At 43.2% G+C, this 24,502-nt stretch overlaps 1 protein-coding gene across 1 annotated transcript in view; it reads left to right on the top strand.

Annotated features, from left to right (window-relative positions):
* Positions 1 to 24,502, top strand: part of cacna2d3a (calcium channel, voltage-dependent, alpha 2/delta subunit 3a) — an 838,535-nt gene that overhangs the window by 417,058 nt on the left and 396,975 nt on the right. Inside the window, exon 10 of the mRNA XM_078210160.1 lies at positions 23,751 to 23,840. Coding sequence (XP_078066286.1) covers positions 23,751 to 23,840 — 90 coding nt within the window. The remainder of the gene's footprint in view (positions 1 to 23,750; positions 23,841 to 24,502) is intronic.

The following is a 24,502-nucleotide window of genomic DNA, read 5'->3' as shown; positions in this document are numbered from 1 at the left end:
TGTGTACCCATGCATTTCTGGCGTCATCCTTATCAATCTGCCCTGCACTCCCTTGAGTCTCTATCTTTTTTATATGTGAACCAGAATTACATGCAGTATTGTAAGTATGCTCTAACCAAGGTTTCATACAGGTTTAGCATAGCTTCCCTACTTTCCAATTCTGCCCCTCTAGAAATAAAGCCTAGAGCTTGGTTTGTTTTGTGATGGCCTTGCTAACCTGTGGTACAATTCTTCATGATTGGTGTATTTCTACTCCAATATTCCTTTCTTCCTTTACCCTGCATAGACTTGCACCTTCCAAGTAATATAGGACCTCCCTATTTTTCCTACTAAGGTGCACTACCTCGCATTTATTTCTATTGAACTTCATCTGATGTTGGATAAGTAACGTGATGGTATTCAGGCAGTGGCATGGACAGAGCTGGAGGAACAGAAGAGCTGAGTGGCTTCAGTGTACATGTGGAAGATGATCCCAGTTCTGACAGTGGTGTTACAAAGTTGCCGTGTGTAGATGAGGGAGGGGAGGAATCTATGATTAGAATGTTAGGGACACTTTTGAGGCCATGATGTGAGGGTCCGAAAGGAAGCCATCACTATCGGTACTGTGGATAGTGAAAGTGGAACTGGAAACCTACAGAGCTGAACCAAGGAACAGAGATATTGAAGTAATGTGGTATGATTGACCATGTCAAAGGGTACTGCAAGACCAAGGAGGACAGGAGGGCATTATGTGGCATGAGCACAATAAGAGCGAATGTTGTTAGTGACTTTGGTTAGTATATGCCATTTTTTACATTTCACTACATTACACTTCACCTGATGAAGGAGTAGCACTCCAAAAGCTTGTGATTTCAAATAAACCTGTTGGACTCTAACCTGGTGTCGTGTGACCTCGCATCTTGTCCACCCCAGTCCAACACCGGCATCTCCACATCATTTTTTTACATTGTGTCTCTTTTATTGAAAATTCAGCTTTTGGAACCAATGTTTTATAGCCTTTTCTAAGTTGCTTCCACCACCTAATATTCACATTTATTTCATAATCAGTTCAGGAAGATAGTCAGGTTTTATTTAAGTGTACTTTCGCACACACTGTTATTCCTTTGAGGATAGTGGGGAAGTGGTGGAAGTATTACCAGCCCTTTGAACCACATTATGAATGTTCCTTCCTTTGCCAACAAATCCTGGTGTTGGAATTGAACCCAGAGCATCTGGTCCAGAGGCAGGGATGCTGCCACTGTGCCACAAAGCCTCCATCATGTCTGTTCACAGAGAATCACTCCAAGAGTTAATTTTGCTATTAATGCAAAATAACTAAAATCAGTTGATGCTTGGAGTTGTGTTCAGTATATTAGCTGTAAATCATTTGGAGCCTGGAGGTTTCCTTCAAGCTTGCAGATGAGTTCTGGTTTCCACATTTACCCGTGTTTGCCTCAGATGGCTGGATGCTACCTCCAGCCTTATCAGCTGCTTGAGCATCTGTCACTTTGACCCATAGATAAAGAACACTCACTAGTTTGATCTGAACCAGACACATCGTCATTCACAGCTGTGTCAATTTGAAGGGCATGCATGCGCGTCCAAACTATTTCAATTATTAGATTATTTTCTTCATTTTTCAGTTAGTTCTTTATCAAAACACCCTTTATTATTCGATCATTAAATAAAATTACAAATTGCAATTTTACTTTCTGACATATGCAGTGATTCACAGAACTCCACAAGGCTGCAGTGTTCTTCTGCTTAAACAATAAGAAACCATTGTTATCTGGCCTGACTACTGGGAATGGACAACAGTTAAATCATTACCGAGTTCTTATTGCACTAGGGGCTTGTGAAACCATGGATTATCAACAACTTGGGAGTCACCACTAACTAGAAATGTACCTAGAAACTGGACCAACCACAATTAAATACCGTGGCTACAAGAGCATGTCAGAGGCTGTGTATTTTACAGCAAGTAACTCACCTCTTCACTCTACAACAACACTCAAGAACCTCGGCACTACCCAGGATAATTGGCACCATCTTGGCTGCAGTGTGTACCATCGACAAGATACATTGCTGCAACTCACCAAGGCTTCTCTTACAACGTATTCCAGGTCTGCAACCTCTACCCCCTAGAAGAATGAGAGCAGCTACAAGGAACACCACCGCCTCCATGTCATGCATCATACTTATTTGGAAAAATTCTCTGTCTCTGGGTTTAAATCCTGGAACTTGCTCCCTAACAGCAAGCATCTACAGCACATGGACTGAATGAATGAAGAAAGTAGCTCACCACCACCTTCCCAAGGGCAATTAGGTCTGGGTAATAAATAAATGCTGACTTTGCCAGCAACACCCACATCACAAGAATGAACAGGAAAAGGCATAATTTCACAGAAAATCGCCAAAGGTATGTCCAGCAACCAACATGCCAGTAAAAGCTAAGGCAATTGGTTTCTGAGAGACTGAAACAGTAGTTCAAGGGGTATTCATCCGCGGGTAATTGGATCACAGGATCCATGCACAATTGTGTTGATTTGTATACCACGAGAGTCTCCAGCTAATAGATCACTTCCTCCTCACAATTACTGTTTTGCCAACACTCAGTAAGCTCTATCTGCCTATCCTGGCTATGATTATTACCAATTTGACAAGGATAGCGGAACAATTGGGGGGAGAGTAGCAAGAACTTCGGCAACCATAACGGGAGTAGCTGGAACTATTAGAAGACAATAAGTGAAGTGAATGCTTGTAGGAAGCCATATCCAGCACATAGAGCAATGCAGTTTCTCAGAAAGTTTTACTGTATTTTTGTTGCCTGCTCAACCAGAGGGTTTGCTTTCCCAGTGGTTCCAAATGTCATCACAGCTCCTTTTCCTACTGCCTCCTGCCATTCTGCATACGGGACACACCATCCAGTCTGCATTAAGCAGATAATGAATAGCTTGTTTGCCAGGACTAACCTGTGTATCACACATATGCCAATTGACTGCACAGGTAAATGCAGGAGAGCTCTGGGATTTGTAGCAGTGTCTGTCTTTCTTCATTTTCAGGGCATTATTGACTGCACATGAATTGTCACGAGGACACAAGAATGCCACCGGATAGTAACATTCATGAAGAGGAAAGGCTATCAATCCATTCATCTTCAGCTAGTCTCTGATCACAGAAACAGGATAATGCAAGTTTGTAGAAGGTATGGAGACTGCTCCCATTACCTTCAATGGAGATGAAATTCAGGGAGATGTAAAATGGGTTTCTGATTTGCCATCACCCATTTGACACCATTGCACAAAGTCTACCCGACTACGTTTGTAAAAGAGTTCTCTTCCCGTCGTCTTTAACTTTAGGACTAGTCTGTGAAGTATGAGTTATGGCCCTAATCTAGTGTTCCTCCAAGGCGCTAACTGAGTGGCAGAACTGGATAAGATTGCTGAGCCTCTTGGGACTGATATGGCTCTCAGTGCATAACAACAAGATCTTGGTACCGACCTGCTACACCTCTTGTACTGCAGTAATCTGGTCCTGCCGAATTTCTGACACATGCAGGCAGTGGAAGGTAGATGGTATCCTGACTGACAGCACTAATTTCTGCACTTGGCACTGGTGCTGCGTCCCCCTGTTCTGCAGGAAAGCAATGAGATTTCTGTGCTAGTTCTGTAATTATTCACCAAGCTTATCAACACCAGATGGCACAGCCTAAACCTTAGGCCTTTATAGCAGCATTCTGAGCATCAACAGAGGAAGCAAAGCTTTCATCCCTGCTAAGGAGACCACTGCTGCCAATGGAGATATCCTATGTTCCGTGATGGGCTACAGTGCTGTTAAATGGCCCATCATTGTGCTACACATGAGGCTGGTAGATTCTACTGACCCTGAGTTCCTGGAGGCCTTTTTTCTGTCCACTCAGTACTCCAGATCACTTGCTTCCAACCTCCTGCAGGCCTTCATGGAAATCTGTAAGTAAAGTTTATTTATTAGTCACAAGTAAGGCTTACGTTAACACTGCAATGAAGTTACTATGAAATTCCCCTAGTCGCCACACACTCCGGCTCCTGTTCGGATCGATGCACCCAAAACAACACGTCTTTCAGAATGTGGGAGGAAACCGAAGCAGCCTGGAGGAAACCCACGCAGACACGGGGAGAATGTGCAAACTCCACACAGACAGTGACCCAAGCTGGGAATTGAACTCGGGACCCTGGCGCTGTGAGGCAGCAGTGCTAACCACTGTGCTACCGTGCCGCCCAAAAGTAAGCGTCCTCTGTCCTGCAGCCGACCCTTTGGTTTTACAAGCATCGTATTCACAAGCAGCAATAAATAAAGACTTTTTGAACGGATAGGTGTAATTGCTGGGCAGCCAAATATTATGCGAATGACTGGCAATTTAACATCCTGCAGGTGCCCAGAACAGGCACATTTCAAAAGAAAAGCATTTCCAATGTCAGAAATCCATCCACATTATTCAAAAAAGATGTGCCCTGTAACTATAGTGGGGTGAACATGCCTGTTATTAAGTTGGCAATTGACCCATTCCAGCCCCTTCCAGTACAAACCACATTCCTGCAGAAAAGCTAGGGCTGCGTTAACCACTTCCTAGGACTGCCCAGAGCCCACCTATTCAAGTATATCAAGGAGGCTGATTCTGTTTTGCTTAAGCATAAGGGGAAAAAAATAAAGTATTGGCTCAGAGGTTGCTGCTGAAGTAAGAGTGCAGAGTGTACATTGTCCAGCAATTAGTGACACAGAAGGGATTTGCAAAATGGGCTGCTGACAACCATCCTCCCAAGGACTTTGGTGAAACTGCTGCATTTGTGTTTTAATTAAATATTAAACTTACTGCAGAAAGTTAAGGCAAACGTTTAATAACCAAAGTACCTTTACTGGCAAAATTTACGTTCCTGCAATGACTCTTAACCTCTGTGGCTCAGAAAAAGGACAGTTGCAATTACGGAGCCTCATTCCTACAGAAATTAAACTGCTCTTAGAGGTTTTAGAAATGTTAAATTTATTGATTTTTTAAAAAAAAATGTCACCTTTAATTTCTGCCATTTTTCGCAGTTCTTCATACAATCTTTTTTCCCTCTGGGTGGAATCCGCGAATTATTTTTCAAAATGTCAACTCGGACGGGAAAAGGGCTGTGTAACAGCCCGCCAGCTGCACTGCAGACTTTTCCCACCGGATTTTTAAACACTTTGAAAACAAACAGGAAGAGGGCCCCCCCACAATGTCATGCTGGCAGAGTGGCCTCTGGATGTGTCCATCCCACCAGCAACCTAGCCTCCCCGCTGTAAAAAACTATCAATAAAAATCGAATCATTGCACGGAGCGACTCCCCGAGCCCCCATGCCCAACATGGAACTGCCAGGGGGCAGTACCATGGGGCATTGCCCAGGCAGTGTCAGAGGGCAGTGCTGGGGTACTGCTCAGGCAAGACCCTCTCCGCCTGTGTGCCCCCGGCAGGCTCTGCTGGCCAGTTCCCAGTTTTTCAAAACCTGTCGCCGGGGCAACCTTCCCATGTGGGGTGGATGTCACAACAGGGAGGCCCACTAATCAAACTTATATGTATTACAACAGGGTTTCTGTCATTGTATGGTGGGAACCCCATTATGTCACTGGCGGAAGCCAGGAACAATGGAGTGTGGAAATTCCACTGATGTAAATACTATTAGGGACTCCCACTCAATGCTCCACCCCCTCCACCATTCCCGCCCACTGAAAATGGGGGCAGAAAAACCACCCTACATTCCTATTCCTGCACCTGATTTGACTTTAATTTATCTTCTCTCCTTTTCTGTTATTCAATTGTTTCTTACTCAGTCCTTGCATCTCGCTGGGTATCGAGATTCCCAAAGTCCTCTTCCGTGGCATTAGCTCGCATTTCCAGTAAATTGCTGGCCAAAACACTTTTAAGCTGTAGAGTGAGAGAAAATATCTAATTAACAAGGTGTGCTCCAACAAAATCAGGCCTATTGTGACAGTGTTCTCTTTTCTCAGGTATCATTTTCTGAAACCCCTATTCTATAATATATTTGAATCGACCCCACAGCTAATCCTGCATATATCTTTACCTAGAAATAGTTCCACGGCTCATTCCATTTTGCAAAGTGTTGAAAACAATTGGAATATGAGCGATAGGGAGGAAGTTCCAGTATTTTGACCCAACAACAGTGAGGAATCGGTGATATAGCTTCAAGTGTGTGACTTGGAGGGAAACTTGGAAGCAGTGATGCCCTTCTCCTTCTAGGTGGTAGAGATCACTGGTTTGGAAGGTGCTGTCAAAGGAGCTTTGGTGAATTGATGTAGTGCATCTTGTAGATGGTACACACTGCTGCCACTGTGTATCAGTGGAAGGAGTGAATGTTTAAGGTGGTTGCTTTGTCCTGGATGGTGTTGGGCATCTTGAATGTTTTTGGAGCTGCACTCATCCAGACAAGTGGAGTGTATACCATCAGACTCCTGACTTGTACCTTGTAAATGGTAAACAGGTCTGGGAGTCATGAGGTGAGTTACTGTCCACAAAATTCCCAACCTCTCTGAGTTACTTGCCACAGGATTCCTAGCCTTTGACCTGCTTTTGTAACCACAGCATTTATATGACAGGTCCAGTTCAGTTCCTGGCCAATGGTAACCTCCAGGATGTTGATAGTGAGGATTCAACAATGGGTAATGCCATTGAATGTCAAGGGGTGATGGTTAGATTCTTTCTTGTTGAAGATGGTCATTGCCTGGCACTTGTGTGGCACAAATGTTACTTGCCACTTATCAGCCCAAACTTGAATGTTGTCCAGGTCTTGCTGCATATGGCCATGGACTGCTTCAGTATCTGAGGAGTTGTGAATGGTGCTGAACATTGTAATAATCACCGAACATCCCCACTTCTGACCTCATGATGAAAGTAAGGTCATTGGTGAGGCAGCTGAATACAATTGGGCCTTGGCCCTGATGGAACTTGTGCAGCGATGTCCTGGGACCGAAATTATTTTATGGCCTAAAACTACTACAATCCATAGATTAGTATTTAAAGTTCTCAAGGAAAAAAGAATTAAAGGTAGGTCAGCATTTGAGTTGAAATGTGATACTAGTTACGATTAAAATGCATGTGCAGAATAAAGTAGAAACAGATTACAGAATATTGGTCACACACAGAATTACAAACCATTAATTCAGTCATGCTGCAGAATCTGACAGAGCAGCATCTGTTCTGGAAAAGACCCAAAGGCAGCTGACACGGTTTCATTAAAATTCAAAGTGCATGAATTTTATTTTGAAGCAATTTTTCTACCAATGTGTTTATCAAAATGTATCTAATGTTATAAAACATTGTCCTCCATAAACATCATTCCAGTTTTTCATTTTCTGGGTTTTTTTTAAACTAGTTTTCCTATTTCAGCTGGTTTTGATGTGTATTGAAAGCACGCGGCTATCTACTATCTCCTCTGCTGTTCATTATTTAAGCTTGAAAGCCTTTATCGAGGAGCTCAGCTGCTTGAGAAAATGTGTGTGAAAGCTGATTAGAGAATTTACGGCAGTTGAGTCTTTGAAAAATATATTTTTATTAACTGCATCAGTCTATCCCCTTTCGTTCAGTAGGTTTTCCTCGAATTCCTCAGTGAATTAAAATTTAATGTATGCAGATTATGTAGGGATGCAATTAACCTTTCCAGTTGTTTATCATGAGCCTGTTTGAATAATATTGCAGAGCTCAGTAGTTAATTACCATTTAAAAGTTTGATACAATGAACACAATCTGATTTTATGCTTAGGTAGATTCAGTATTCTAAGCATCTGCAGTGTGACTGTGCATGTCACTGCATTTACAAGAATGTTATTTTCCATTCAGCTGTGCTTCTTAAGCAATCTTTATATTAGCAGAAAGAAAAGCAACGTACTATCTTACTAAAACAGTAGATCTAAGTCAGCAGCCTATTTATTCATTAAGTCAGTTACATTACATGGCCCAGTGTCTAAAATTGTTAGCTTGAACCGTGGGAAAAACAACAGTTCATAATTTACAATCCTTGATTTAAATTTTTAACGGGGTTGGCCAGGCCAGAGTGAGGTTCTTTTAATTCCCATGCCCAAAGACATGCTTTATAGAACCAATTTGAACCCTGCGACAGAAGCTATTTATCTGATTTAGGTTTGAGTAAGTCAAATTGAACCTGGCCAATTGTGTAACCTTTTAATCTTCTGCCCCAATCACTAGCAAAATTGCTTATCTGATAGTCCCCAAACACCAATATCTTTGATGTTAATTCAAACACAACACATTGAAGCCCCATTTACTTCTCATACAGCTAGAGTTTATATTTTGGCCATGAAGGTATTATCTGGCATTCACAGAGGAGCAATGCCTTTAGAAGCTAGTATTCACCTGGAAGGCAATGACAGAGCTGTGCACCAAACTGCTAGAAGACTTAGAATCAACTTCAGGTCAAGTATGCTCCTTCCTGCAGTAGTCAGGATGGTGACTGTTGCCTTGAACTCTTTTTGTGTTGGCTTCTTTGCAAGAGAAGGTGGCACAGTGGTTAGCACTGCTGCCTCACAGCGCCAGGGACCCGGATTTGTTTCCCGGCTTAGGTCACTGTCTGTGTGGAATTTTCACATTTTCCCGGTGTCTGCGTAGGTTTCCTCCCAGATGTGCGGGTTAGGTGGATTGGCCATGCTAAATTGCCCCTTAGTGTCAGGGGACTAGCTAGGGTAAATGCATGGGACTAAGGGGATAGGGCCTGTGTGGGGTTGTGGTCGGTGGAGACTCAATGGGCCGAATGGCCTCCTTCTGCACTGCATGATTCTAAGAGGTCAGTAACAGTCAACATCAATTGTTTCATGAAGGTAGGTGACAAATTCTTTAACAGAGTAGGTACATCACTTTCCCCATGGATAACAGAGAGCAAATTACAAGTCCTGCTTGTTGAGATTCAATTTAAATAGTTTTGACTGCAACTGGTATGGTGAATAAGTTAATTGGAGGATAAGATGGGATATAACACACCAGTTATGCAGCAAAAATATGCAACTGTGACAAGTAGTGAGTATTGGATCCAAACGTATAGGACCTTCCCTTTCTCTAATTTTTCTTCTCAGTGCTTTTATTTTTCCTCAAAGTCTCCTTGAACCACAAAACAGTGTTAGTCCGAAGTTAACAAGAATCCTCCCATAGGAATTTCTCTGCAATGCAGTTGGACCATTTCCCAACCTTTTCCTTTATATCCTTATCAAGGTCAGCCTGGGGTTTGTTATTGACAAGGCTTCAATGTACTATAGAGGCTCCTCTTTAATACAAGGATAGTTTGTTGAGTTCTTAGGTCATACCATGTGGAGAAGGACATCCTTATCAATGTCCTTACAACATGCTAAGGATTGTTTCCCCTGTCTGAATGTTTTTCTGTTAGGTTTCACAATTCTCTGGGGACACACTAGCTTTCAAACGTACTCAGTTATCTTCCCCATTGTTCATTATTGTCTGTTATCAGTTTATGGTTTGAGTTGTTCATAGGTCAAGCATCTAGTCTGATTATTCTATTCCCTTATCCAGCTTAATGCACCATTGAATGAGTTATTATTTTTCCAAATACATCTGTTCTATTTTCACACGCTGATTAATTTATACTGTTTAGCGTTTAAACAAGATTAAAAATAATTCTAACACAATTTTATAATTTTTTTTTATTGAGAGCTCCTACCCAATTATTTTTCCACCATTGCAGAGACATCATCCGGTCATGCCTCCTTTCCTGGTTCTCTTGCACTCAGGACATTGTCAAATATCAAAATACTCATTTTGCTTATTTCTAGCAACCTAATTATCTACCTTTGCCAAGCTACATGTATTCTACACATATTCCTAATTTCTGATATGAATTTTTATGGGAAGGCAAGATCCTCGTGCCAATGGTGGCATCCATATAGCCTTTTGCTTCTGAAAAGTGGGACGCTCCATACATGATCCAGGGAGGCTTTATTCCATCAGTATTCAGCTTGTGTGTTAGGGGGATTAGCGGGGTAAATATGTGGAGTTACGGAGATGGGACCTGGGTAAGGTGCTCTGTAAAAGAGTCGGTGCAAACTAGATGGGCCGAATGGCCTCTTCTGCATTATAGGGATTCTATGATTCTGTGCGTGCACTAGATACAGCAGGTTAATGTCATAGTTTCCGTCATGTCCATTATTTTACTACAGTCGCTGTGGTGTCATTATTTGCAGGGAGCCAGCAAGTCAGGGGTCTGAGCCTGGGAGATCAAAAGTATCTGCTTCACTATGGGACCCCTTATACTAACCAAGTGGAGACACAATGTAACTCATGCTTCCATGAGGCCCATTATAAAGCACACCATAGGCACACTGCTGATATGCTTTTGTTACCTGGAAGTGCCCATCAGTATAATCCAGCCAAGGTTTCCTGAATTATTGTGATCTGGTCGATGCATTTTTTATAACGCAGCAATTCAACTGAATGAAACTGCTGCAACATGAGTCAACTGTAGGGCAGCTGGAGAAGATTATTGTGCAAGCAGTACAATAGTCTGTAGTAGCTGCAAAACCCATTATCTATACCTGATAGAGGATCTCTACTCCTAAAGATCCTAAGAACACTCCCCATTACCAGACCCAGCATCTTCCCATCATATACACTAAATCAAAATACCATATCTTTCAATATCCACCCTACATACCTTCCAGCCTGACCACACCTTGTTCTAGTTCATTTGTTTTGCCTCAGAGGTCCATTGTATGGCAAAGAAAATATATTTTCCATTTTTCAAGCACTGGGAGATTTCCTTTTAGTACCAAATGATTTGAGGGTTTTAAATCCCAAATGTTTCAATCCCAGCTTTGATACAGTTTAGGCTTTGTCATCTATTTTAACATTGGACTTCAGCATGTCTCCAGCTTAATTACAAAATGTGAACTCATACATCTTTTCCCAAAGGTAGGGGAGTCTAAAACTAGAGGGCAGAGGTTTAAGGTGAGAGATACAAAAGTGTCCAGAGGGGCAATTTTTTCACACAGAGGGTGGTGAGTGTTTGGAACAAGCTGCCAGAGGTAGTAGTAGAGGCGGGTAGTAGAATGGCAGCAGACCCCCCCTTCCCCTTCAGAGATCCATCTGGCCTCACCCCCCCCCAAGAGAATGGTCGGGCCTCCACCCCCCCAGAGAATGATGGCCCCCCCCCGCCCCTGCGCGCCAGCCCCCCCCCCCCCCACCCCTTAGAGAATGGTCGGGCCTCCACCCCCCCAGAGAATGGTCGGACCCCCCCCCCCCCCCCCCCCCCACCCCCAGAGAATGGTCGGACCTCCATCCCCCAGAGAATGGTCGGGCCTCCCTCCACTCTCCCCCCACCCCACCAGACAATGGTCTGGCCTCCCTCTGTCCCCCTCCCCCCTACCAACCAGACAATGATCTGGCCTCCCTCAGTCCTCCCCCCCCACCCGCAAAGAGATACATCTGATCCGCCTGCTCCTCCCTCCCTTTCACCAGAGAATGATCTAGCCCGCCTCCCTCCCCCACCCCCCCACCCCGCCCCCCTCACCACCGATCTAAGTCAGAGAGCTGTTGGAAGCTCTGAACTTACCTCTTCAGAAGCTGGAGCACCCGAAACAGACTTTTGCTGAGCATGTCTGTTTTGCGCCGAATCTGGATGGGGTGAACGCAATGGTAAAGGGGGAAGTGCTGGTGAAGTTGGGCGGGCAGTTCATTAATTTAATTTAAATGCATGCAAATGCCCGACTTTACCATATTTTCACGCCCGAAAACGGGTATGACACAATGGTAAAATCGGGCCCTATGACTCTATCTGACCACTAAATAAGCCTATTCAACGCTATAAGTAGTACCAGGGTTTTAAAAAAGTTCTTGAAGTATGCTTTTCATCATTTTAAGATGGTTTTAAAGGATTTTAAAAACTAATGTAAGCTTTAACATATGACACTACTGATTTACTCTTCCTCATCCATTTCAACCACTGACACAAGTGCCTAAGAATTGAATGGTTTAGTTAGTCAGTCCTATTAATTAATTAATCCAAAAATGTGTAGGTTAGGTGAATTGGCCATGGTAAATTGTCCCTTGGTGTCCTAAGATGTGTGGGTTAGGGGGATTAGCGGGGTAGATATATGGGGTTATGGGTTAGATGCTCTGTTGGAGAGTCAGTGCAGACTCAAGGAACAAAGAACAAAGAAAATTACAGCACAGGAACAGGCCTTTCGCCCCTCCAAGCCTGCACCGACCATGTTGCCCGACTTAACTAAAACCCCCTCCCTTCCGGGGACCATATCTCTCTATTCCTATCCTATTCATGTATTTGTCAAGATGTCCCTTAAGAGTCACTACCGTTTCCGCTTCCACTACCTCACCCGGCAACGAGTTCCAGGCACACACTACTCCCTGTGTAAAAAATCTGCCTCGTACATCTCCTTTAAACCTTGCCCCTCGCACCTTAAACCTGTGCCCCCTAATAATTGACTCTTGCACCCTGACTATCCACTTTGTCCATGCCTCTCATAATCTTGTAGACTTCTATCAGGTCGCCCTTCAACCTCCGTTGTTCCAGTCAGAACAAACCAAGTTTCTTCAACTTCTCCTCATAGCTAATGTCCTCCATACCAGGCAACATCCTGGTAAATCTTTTCTGTACCCTTTCCAAAGCCTCCACATCCTTCTGGTAGTGTGGCGACCAGAATTGAACACTATATTCCAAGTGCAGCCTAACTAAGGTTCTATAAAGCTACAACATGACTTGCCAATTTTTAAACTCAATGCCCCAGTCGATGAAGGCAAGCATGTCATATACCTTCTTGACTACCTTCTCCACCTGCATTGCCACTTTCACTGACCTGTGTACCTGTACACCCAGATCCCTTTGCCTATCAATACTCTTAAGGGTTCTGCCATTTACTGTATATTTCCTATCTATATTAGACCTTCCAAAATGCATTACCTCACATTTGTCTGGATTAAACTCCATCTGCCATCTCTCCGCCCAAGTCTCCAACAGATCTATATCCTGCTGTATCCTCTGATGGTCCTCATCGCTATCTGCAAATCCACCAACCTTTGTGTGGTTCGCAAACTTACTAATCAAACCAGTTACATTTTCCTCCAAATCATTTATATATATCATAGAAATCATAGAAACCCAACAGTGCAGAAGGAGGCCATTCGGTCCATCAAGTCTGCATCGACCACAATCCCACCCAGGCCCTACCCCCACATATTTACCCGCTAATCCCTCTGACCTACGCATCTCAGGACTCTAAGGGGCAATTTTTTTTTTAACCTGGCCAATCAACCTAACCCACACATCTTTGGACTGTGGGAGGAAACCGGAGCATCCGGAGGAAACCCATGCAGACACGAGGAGAATGTGCAAACTCCACACAGACAGTGACCCAAGCCAGGAATCGAACCCAGGTCCCTGGAGCTGTGAAGCAGCAGTGCTAACCACTGTGCTACCGTGCCGCCCCGTGTAATATATATATTACAAACAGCAAAGGTCCCAGCACTGATCCCTGAGGAACGCCATTTGTCACAGCCCTCCATTCAGAAACGCACCCTTCCACTGCAACCCTCTGTCTTCTTTGACCGAGCCAGTTTTGTATCCACCTTGCCAGCTCACCTCTGATCCCATGCGACTTCACCTTCTGCACCAGTCTGCCATGAGAGACCTTGTCAAAGGCCTGACTGAAGTCCATGTAGACAACATCCACTGCCCTACCCTCATCAATCATCTTCGTCACTTCCTCGAAAAACTTGAACAATTTTGTGGGCACACGATGGGCCTAATGGCCTCCACATCATCTCTTTTTGCAATGCAGGCATCTTATGATTCTATAATTATGGATACAGAATAAACAAAAATAATGTAAGTTTGACTTGGGAGGTGATTGTCAAGTTAGGTGATATGCCTGGGGACAGTTATTTTTCACAGAGCATTCCAGATTTTAATTTTGTTCTCAGAAGTGATTTGAAGCTAAAAAAGACATCAGTGTCTTCCCTCTCTCTGGAGTTGGAGTTTCTGTTCTCTGTATGGCTGTTTTTCAAAGCTGCCAGAAATTAAGTTTACCTCTCTAAAGTTTATCTGTTTTGACAATATGCCCCTCTCGGGAAAAACAGCCGACTTAGATTTCTGTCCATAGGTGTTACAAAGCGGAAAATCCAGCATCACGTGAGCATGTTTTGTGCTAAGTCTGAAGAAGAGTGTAGGTCTGTGGGATGCTGTTTAACTTGGAACAACAGAGATAGCTAGCTGTTAGGAGTTATACTGTGTCATGTTTAAGTCTTGTAACTGATAAAGGTTATGCTAATTCTTCTTGTTATATTTTAACTGTGTTCTTAAATAAACTTTGTTTGATGAAAGCTTCCTGGTGGGTCACCTAAATCATACATGGAGTAAAACACCAAATGCAACATAAAACACCATGCCAAAATCAAATGTAAAACTTAGGGTCTAGGCCAACTTCACAAACATCTTGGAGTTTCTGGCCCGGATCTAAGCAAACTTGACAAATTTTCTAATATTATTTGAGCCACTGTTCATTATTTGGGTACTTCTTCATTCATCTGACGTTAAGTAACATTTAAAATATTAATAAAAATATACTCTAGTAGCAGCGGGAATAGAAGCACATGTAACATCAGGACAATAATATCTGTAGTGTCAAGTGACAATGGAGCACAATCATTGCTGAACTATGTTTCATAGGATGAGATTTTATGTTTGCAAATTGGGATTGCTGCCATCCTGCGCTTGTGTAAAATCCTGCAAATGACATTGGGTCCTGAACCTAATGTCAACTCTCTGGTTTCCCATAATATGGTAGGTGAGGTGCCAAAATCAGCAGCCTGCCACTATTAAAAAAAAATCATTAACAAGCAATTGATCTTGTTAACAATCCAATTGACTCAAACGTTACTTCGCCCAGGCCACAATGTGGTTGGCATGGGCAGGCAGGCAGGCAGTGAGTGGGGAATCTGCCTTTTCACCATCAGAGATGGCACCCCAAGATGATACCCCACTTTGTGCCTCCCTACTTGGCCTGCAAAACACAATCCCCACCCTCTCATACACCCCACCCCTGGTTGCCCAATCCTTCCCCACTGAAAAGTCCCAAACTTACCTGAGCCTAGGTCCTCTGGGATCCATTGTTCTCTTCAACATCGGACTGTGTCGTCATTCTTGTTCAATCACCACAGACTGCTTCCAGTTCCAGCAACACCCACGACTGAGTTCTGGTGCTATGCCCCTACAAGAGACATTGGCCAATCAGATTGGCTGACAGCTCTCGAAGGCAGGACTTCCTCCCACTTTCTGCTTGTGTAGGCTGCTGGCAATGTGCTGTCACTGCAGGGCAGTTGTCTTTCAGTTCAGTCAGTTTGTGACTGACTTTGTAACGGAGGGGGATGGGGGGATGGGGGGGGGGGCGAGGCCAGCGATATGCCCCCCCTCACCACCTCACCAAATCCAGGCCATCGAGTTTCATCTGTGATTCGTAGATCTGGTGAGTTCCAATATGAATTAATAACAGAGAGAGACATAGATCTGCTATTTGCAACCAATTTGAAGTGACAACCACTCTTAAAATAAATACCAGTTCATTAATGTGTTTGCAATCGATATCACACTTGCTGATCATAAATGTCACTCCTAGCATGTGCCATACTGTCCTACTGACATTGACAGCTCTGAGGCACTGACTAAAATTTGTCAAATTTCACGGGCTGGGAAAAGTTCTGTGCACATCAGGAAATCAGCTCCAAAGATCTCCCTGTGAACAGGTACAATTAAAGCAGAGTTAGCCAAGGTCGTCATCACTGATGCAACCTTCAGAAGAAAGAGCAAAATTAAAAGCATATCCACTAGTGAATGGAGCACAGAAGATGGAACAAGAGAAAATCAGGGGTTCATGGGGATTGTGATGTGATAATCTCTATCAATATGTGCTATAATGCAGAATCTCCCAAGTAATGACGTCTCCCTTGCATTTCCACGCTTTATCCATAAAACAGAAGATTCAAACCACTGAATCTGCACTTCATGAAATTATTTCCAGAAATAGGATGATGGCCCTTCACATTTTGTTGACTATCTTGGCTGTGTTGGCCCTGCTTGCTGAGAAGTTACATTCAGACAGTACAACAAAATAGTTTCATTTATATTAAAGTTAAGTTTATTTATTAGTGTCACAAGTAGGCTTACGTTAACGCTGCAATGAAGTTACTGTGAAAATCCCCTAGTCGCCACACTCCGGCGCCTGTTTGGGTACACTGAGGGAGAATTTGGCATGGCCAATGCACCTAACCAGCACGTCTTTCGCTCTGTGGGAGGAAACCGGAGCACCCAGAGGAAACCCACACAGAAACGGGGAGAACGTGCACATACAGTGACCCAAGCTGGGAATCGAACCTGGGTTCCTGGCGCGGTGAGGCAGCAGTGTATGGTAACTAACCACTGTGTCACCCTGCCATCTTTAACATCGTAAAAGCATCCCTTGGGGGCATCAAGCAGGAAACTACAGGCTAGATAGCCTAACATCTGTCATAAGGAAAATACTAGAATCTATTATCAAGGAGGTTATTCAGGGCACTGAGAAAATCTTGATAAAATCAGGCAGGGTTTTGTGAAAGAGAAATAATTTTTGACTAATTTTTAAGTAAGTTTAAAAGTTGAAGTTTATTTATTAGGCACAAGTATGCTTACATTAACACTGCAATGAAGTCAGTTGCCACAGTCCGGCGCCTGTTCGGGTACACTGAGGGAGAATTTATCATGGCCAATTCACCTAACCTGCACATCTTTGGACTGTGGGAGGAAACTGGAGCATCTGGAGGAAACCCACGCAGACACGGGGAAAATGTGCAAACTCCACACAGACAGTGACCAAACCAGGAATCGAAACCGGGTCCCTGGCACTGTGAGGCAGCAGCACTAACCACTGTGCCGCCGTGCCGCTAATTTATAATAGTTCTTTGTGGAAGAACATGGATAAAGGGGAACTTGTAGATGTGTTGTACTTGCATTTTGAAAAGACCTTTGATAAGGGCCACATAAAAAGGTATGACACAAAATAAGAGCGCATCTTGTAGGGGATAAGATATTAGCATGGATAGAGGATTGCTTAGCTAACACAAAGCAGAGAGTAGAGGTAAAAGGGTCATTTTGGGGCTGGCAGGTTGCTTTAGTGAAATTTCAGTGATCAGTGCTGGAGCCACAACTATTTACAATCAATGACTTAGATGAAAGAACCAAAATGTATGGTAGCTAAATTTGCTGATGACACAAAGATAGCTGTGAGACTAAGTTGTGAAAAGGACATAGAAGTGTCTACAGAGTGATTTAGGTAGATATAGTGAGTGGGCAAATATTTGGCAGATGGTGTATAATGTGGGAAAAATGTGAACTTGAGCACTTTGGGAGGAAGAATAGGAAAGCAGTGTGTTATTTAAATGGAGAGAGACTGCAGAATTCTACGGTACAAAGGATCTGGGTAGCCTGGTAGGTGAATCACAAAATGTTAGTGTAGGTATAGCAAGTGATTAGGAAGACAAATGAAATGTTGGGGTTTATTCTCTATTTCCTATGTTTCTATGTTACACAAGAGGAACCGAGTATAAAAGTAGGGAAGTGTTGTTGCAATTGGAGCTCTCTCTCCTGCACCACTTCTCCAGCCACATATTGAGTGGAACTAATTTTCTGTTCCTGTACTCACTCGCATGTGGCATTGGAGTTCATTCACAGGATCTTTGAAGTTCTATTCTTTAATTTTTTCACTCCTGAAACTGTTGGACCTCAATCCTTTTCCTACCAATGTCATTGGTTCCAACATGGATCACAACGTTTGGCCTCTTCCCCCCTCTTATTCCCCACAGCGAATGTCCTGTACCTGTTCGGTGATATCCTTTACCCTGTTGCAACACACTATCTAGGAGTCCCATCTACGGTTACCAAAGCTATTGTATATCCAGAAGACAGAATCACAGAATACTACAGTGCAGAAGGGGTCCTTCGGCCGATCGGGTTCGAAGGACCTCAATGGGCTGAAGGGCTCGACGATCAAATTCCCTATAAAAACAGCAATTCTACACTTCCTTCTGCTCCTCTCAGCAGTAATTACTCCATGGTGCTGTGAATTTGTTTCTGACTGCACTCTCCTGAAGTGCCATTACACTCACTGGTATTTAACACTGAATGCTGGTTTATTTCTGTCAGTCTCAGAACATTCCTGTACTGCCTGCCCGTTCCTCATTGTCTGCCTGGTGGACATCCACTTCTCTCCTCCTGAACTCTCTGTACCTTCAGGGTGACCAACTCCTGAAGCGTGCTCCCCAAAAACTCTCCATTTCCTTGTGGTGATGGCCAGCTGCTCCTCAAACTCAGAAACTCAGAGCTCAATCCTGAACCGTTGGCGGCGGCACTTCCTGTGGTTTTCCAGAACACACAAAGTGTTCGGAGTTCCCACGTGGTTCAGGATGCACATGTGACGAGACCCAATTGCTCTGCCAGGTTAGCTAACAGTTATTTCAAATTGTTTCTTTTTAAGATTTAAAATAGCACTAAACACTAAAATACGAATCGGTAAACAAATTATTTATCCATAGCTTTGTGTCATGGTCTGTGCTCTTTAACCAGTTCCAGAGCACGAGAAATCTGTACAAGCCCTCAATCCTGAGTTTTTGCTTGGATAGCTGAGCACAGTTATCATAGAAACCCTACAGTGCAGAAGGAGGCCATTCGGCTCATCGCGTCTGCACCGACCACAATCCCACCCAGGCCCTATCCCCATAACCCCATGCATCTACCCTAGCTAGTCCCCCTGACACTAAGGGGCAATTTAGCATGGCCAATCAGCCTAACCCGCACATCTTTGGACTGTGGGAGGAAACCGGAGCACCTGGAGGAAACCCACGCAGACACGGGGAGAATGTGCAAACTCCACACAGACAGTGATCCAAGCCGGGAATTGAACCTGGGTCCCTGGCGCTGTGAGGCAGCAGTGCTAATCACTGTGCCACCGTGCCGTCCACTTGCAGCAGCACAGAGTTTGCTATTAATATCCCTGGGCTGAGCAAGAGAATAGCTATCGTTATTAGTTATCTCAGTGAATCCTCAAAAGATTGTCTTTCATGCTGAAGTCTGGCAACACTCAAGTTCTAAGTTCACACAAGTAAACTGGTCACTTGGTTGGGATACTAGAGAATTCTTAATGTCCAGTGCCTGTCAGTGCAAAACTATTCTGCAGTACTTAACCGAAGACCCAGACTGCATTCAATCCAATGAGAAAAGTCTTGTGATATTGATGATAAACCATTGGATAGTACCTGTAAACCTACATGTTCTCAGTGGCTGTCAGGCATTAAGTTACGGCAGAAGAGCTGCCGGATTTCGATCAAACAAAGAGAAATGAGCCACGGTTGTTGGCTATAGAAGTCTTGCGCTGCAGAAAAATGACCCTATTTGATCAACTAATAGGTGAGCAAGGAAGAAAGATACCATAAAATGAAGATAAAAGGAGAGATTGAGCAGTTCAGATGTCAGGAAATAAATTATGTATTCTGGCAGTCAGAAGTAACAGAAGTGAAAGTTAAAGGGAAAGAGGGACAGCAACAAAGAAAGAAAACAATCCGAGACAATGGACTGAATTTTGTTGCGTCTCTGCAGAGCCGCAAGCTGGAGGCGACCTTGCTTTGCTGAGCAGTGGGGGCTGTCGGATGGCATATTGCAGCTGCTGACCATTTAACAGGCCATCACCAGGGCCGCTATCTAATTAAAGATGACCGTTTCCTGACTGCAGATTTATAAAAAAATTACCTTATTATGGAACCAGGAGCGTCATCGGCTGCCCCTCCACTTGAGGGTGACGTCTACTTGGGGTTATGAGTTGGGGTCTTCATGTGACTCAACAGGCCAATTCTTGACCAGACTGCTTCAAGGAACATCTTAAAGGAGACGTTTGGGAGCTTTGGGAATTAAGTTTCATACTGCCCCAGCAATAGAAGATCATCAATTACTGGAAAGCTTTAAGACTGTGAACGCATAAGCAATTGCAGGAAGGATGAGTTCCAGGTCTAGTTCCAGCAATCCCTCTTGCAGCGAAGTATCCCTTTAAATACTGCTGGAAATTTATACTGCCCATGGTTTGTGACTGGTTTCAGGATCTGGCAGTAGGAATGTGAGTAGAAATGAAAATAACACTGAGGTTTTAAATGCTTAACTTCATCATGATTTTCACATAATGTTAAAAATAGAGATTTTAACCTGCTTCTGATGGCCATCTACCTCAAGATCCTTCCTGAAAATCAGATGAGCAGACATCAGATAGTAAAGAAAATTGGAATGATAACTGATATCTTCGGACAAAATCATGCCACACTCTGCCCTAATGTTCCTCAGGTAAACATTAACAACATGAGAAGATACTGCAATTTTTCTACACAAAAACAGAAAATGCTGCAAAATCTCAGCAGGTCTGACAGCATCTGTGGGGAGAGAATAGGGCCAACGTTTCGAGTCTGGATGACCCTTCATCAGAGCTCGATATGTTGGCTTTATTCTCTCCCCACAGATGCTGTTAGACCTGCTGAGATTTTCCAGCATTTTCTGTTTTTGTTTCAGATTCCAGCATCTGCAGTATTTTGCTTTTATCTGCACTTTTTCTATATGGCAGGTGCCCCCAAATTAAGCATTATAAATGGCTTGCCAGCCAGGCTCAGGGAGCCATGTAGCCCACTCCTGTTCCTATTTTATATATTCTTATGTTCTACCCTGCTGACCCCATCTGACTGCAGATTTATTTAAAAATTGCCTTATTATGGAACCAGGAGCGTCATCGGCTGCCCCTCCACTTGAGGGTGACGTCTACTTGGGGTTATGAGTTGGGATCTTCATGTGACTCAACAGGCCAATTCTTGACCTACAGATCCTTGAACGCATGGGGCAGGATGTCCCATGAGATATTGGGGTCTCCGCGGAGTGCAGCACATGCTTCCTTTTCTTTCCTTCCCTGCTGCTGCTCTACCTCCCCATTAAGGCATTGGGACTCAACACATGATGCAGTTTCATGGACAAGGTGTTGCCATTTTGAATGATTGGCAACAAGGTCCTCCCAGCCATGAATGTCAATGCTACGGTGCTTCAAAGAGAGATTCAAGAGTGTCTTTTGAAGCATTTTCTTCCCAGAAGGGAAAAACAGTTCGGACCAGTATTCTTATTTCCCCATTTTCCTGATGTTCCTTTTTAAAGTATACAAGACCAGTTCAGACCAATATTCAGAGTTGAGAAACAGGACCTGGTGAAGGAGAAGCTCTTCAGCCATCCGGACATCCAGTTCATCTAAGCTAATGTTGCAGGAGTTTTGCCTGAGTGCTTATGAAGCTGGATTCCAGAGGGATTCTATTGTTTGTTCGACAGTCCTCCCATTGGGTCCAGGGGATGCAGTGAAGGCAATGCTGATGGAATCACTCTGCCACTCTCATATGTCACTAATATGCAGTCCAGGTCTCACTGCAGTACAGGAGTGCAGTGACGACAACTGTCTCGTACAGCATGGGGAGTTTCCTCTTGAAATCATCTACCATAGAGTCCCTAGAGTGCAGAAGGAGGCCATTTGTCCCACCGAGTATGCACTGACCACAATCCCACCCAGGCCCTATTCTGGTAACCCCCCCATATTTTCCCTGCTAATCCCCCTGACACTAGGGTTACTTTAACATGGCCAATCTACCTAACCCACACATCTTTGGGCTGTGGGTGGAAGCCGGAGCACCCGAGGAAACTCACGCAAACACGTGGAGAATGTGTAAACTCCACACAGTCACCTGAGGCCGGAATCAAACCCAGATCCCTGGCGCTATGAGGCAGCAGTGCTAACCACGGTGCCACCTTGCTGCCCCTATGCTTAACTTGTCAATAGTGAGTCTTTCCTTGCTGCTGCCTGAATTTCCAGTCCCGGTGATCTTTTGCAGCAAATGCTATATCCTAAACCTGAAATCTGCACCTGTAAATATGTTTGGCACTCGCCCTGAAACAGCTCATTTGAAACACGCAGGGAGCTACAATTAACCCCACGGTGTTGGCCTGTGTACAATGATGAATGGTATTCTATTACTTAAATTGTGCTTTGAGTTTTGGAAATTGTACACTTCATGCATGCCAAACGTATGTGGGGCAGTAAAAATATAATAGTAAAATACTTTAGCTAGGAGAAACAGTGTTTTGAAAGGAAAATCCCTAATTTCCTGTATCAGCGTTGGCTGTTCACTCATTCCAATAATCTGGTTTGTTTTGCCTTTGGGCAAATTGCGGCAATAGATGGCAATAATTGAGTTTACTATCTTATCATAAATATTTAAAATACAACCCATACACATTTTCAGGCTGCTGATGTCAGCAGTTTTTTTCTTGGGTAAAATAAAGTCCTTTTCAATCGCTGTGCGTTATTAAATTTCTACCAATACAGCTCTTGGTTGACGACCTGGAACACTTTCACAGGGCAGACATTGCAATTAATCTGACTGGACTTCTCCAGATGTTTCATAATTTTGTACATTTCTCAAAGGGCCACATACCATTTCCCCATTACTTGCATTATGGGTGATTGTGTTGTCAGCAATGTGAATAAATCTCAGCTTGAGTACACCCAGTAACCTTAACAGCTCAACGTAATACGTTTGGCTCCAGGGGGCAATGAAGTGTGATGGCAGGATTCCCAGTGGAAACTATAATGATGGATGGTAGCCCACTGAAAGTAAATGACAGTGCTTTGAAATGAAAAATACTAATTTTCTGTATCAGCATTCATGTTTACACATTTAGGTAATCCAAATTTGTTTTGCCTTTGGGCAAATCACAGCAATAGATGGTAATAATTGAGTTTACTATCTTATAAACATTTAAAGTACATCCCATCCTGACTTTCAGGCTCTTGGCTATGACAACATTTCTGAAATATGGATATTAGAATTTATGCAGTATTAAATGCTGCAATTATGGGCACACATAATGACACATTTGTGCTAACACAAAATACCTCGATCCCAAAAACTGACTCACTATGAATTAGAAAAGTATATTGTGTATTGGTTATAATACACAAACGGCACAAGGTAACACGAGTGTAGGGTGTTGAAGAGAATACAGTTGGAAGCCTTGCTTGGCAGAAGCACTTGTCCCTCAATAAAATATTTGTGGCCCTCCCAACATCTGATTTTCCTCTTAGGCAGGAAGAACAGTGGCAGCTTCACCTCACAAAACTATATTTTGATTACGAAACTGAAATGCTAACACAATATAATTTTTGTAACGTTATTCGCTATTAGATTCTTAGAATTGTGTCCCTCCCCGCCCCCCACTTCTCCTTCCTTTTAAAACCCATTCCCATCATATAATTTCCCAGATGGAAGCTTGCCACAGATGTCTAGCAGTTTGCTTTGTAATTGGGAACAATGTTTCCTCCCGCTCACTATTATTGATGGCCATTCCCCTGCCTACAAAAATAACTTGTTTTCTAAGGGGATCGGCAAGCATTCATGATACAGCTCCTTGGCATGGTTGTGAATGGCAACTCACTCAGTAATGAGGCATCTTGCATCACAGTTTCAGAATAAGTCCACATGTTAATGTGTAGTTATTTATTAATTAAATGGTATCATGAGCAGAGCAAGTATCTGTTCGTGGCTCTTCAAAAAACAACTTGAATGCAATAGTTCAAGACTTTGTCAGTGTTTAAAAGACTTATTCTGTCTCCCATATTTTTTCTCCCTCAGCATTTCAGAGAACATCTTGATACCCTGAATGCAAAAGGAATTGGAATGCTGGGCTTTGCTTTGACTGAAGCCTTCATCCTTCTGAAACAGGTAATGGCTTTCCCATGAGATCTATTTTCAACTTCTTTGTGAATTTATGTGTACAACTTTAAATGGGACAGGAAATAAATAATTGTATATGACTCCCAAGCATGTAAAAATGGACAAAGCTATTGTGAACATATGCATATGCATAAATATGTATTTAATTGACCAGATATGGCCTTCCTTATAATATTTGGTTTTGCTCTGTCTACTATTAATATAATAAATATTTTGAGGTAAATTTCTGTTCTTGAATCGTGCAGTGAAATACAATGGCATAAGTCTACAATGGACTGACAGCAAATCAAGTACAATGTGAAATAAACCACCAATTTGTTATTAACCCACATTAAAATACTGCTGTTGGCAATTTTTAATACCTCCATTTCCACCTGAGTCACTAGAACAGATAGACACTGGCTCGGTATAAAGTGAAGTTAGATATAACTGTGCTTAATTTCATTTAGCATAGAACCATATATATTCATGTCAATAGTTTTATTATATTTGCCATTTATGTATCATTTTAATATATGTGTTCCTCATGCTACACCAACCAGGCCCAACCACAGCCTTGCAAAATGTCTACAATTCACTATCTTACTTCAGCAACTAGACATCTCTCTCATGTCTCGTTGGGCGAGATTCTTGCTAAATTGGCAAGAGCC

This window comes from Mustelus asterias, chromosome 3 (assembly GCF_964213995.1).
Source record: "Mustelus asterias chromosome 3, sMusAst1.hap1.1, whole genome shotgun sequence".
Classification (NCBI taxonomy): Eukaryota; Metazoa; Chordata; class Chondrichthyes; order Carcharhiniformes; family Triakidae; genus Mustelus; species Mustelus asterias.
Note: the sequence above shows the minus strand (reverse complement) of the source record. Positions and strands in the feature narration are given on the sequence as shown.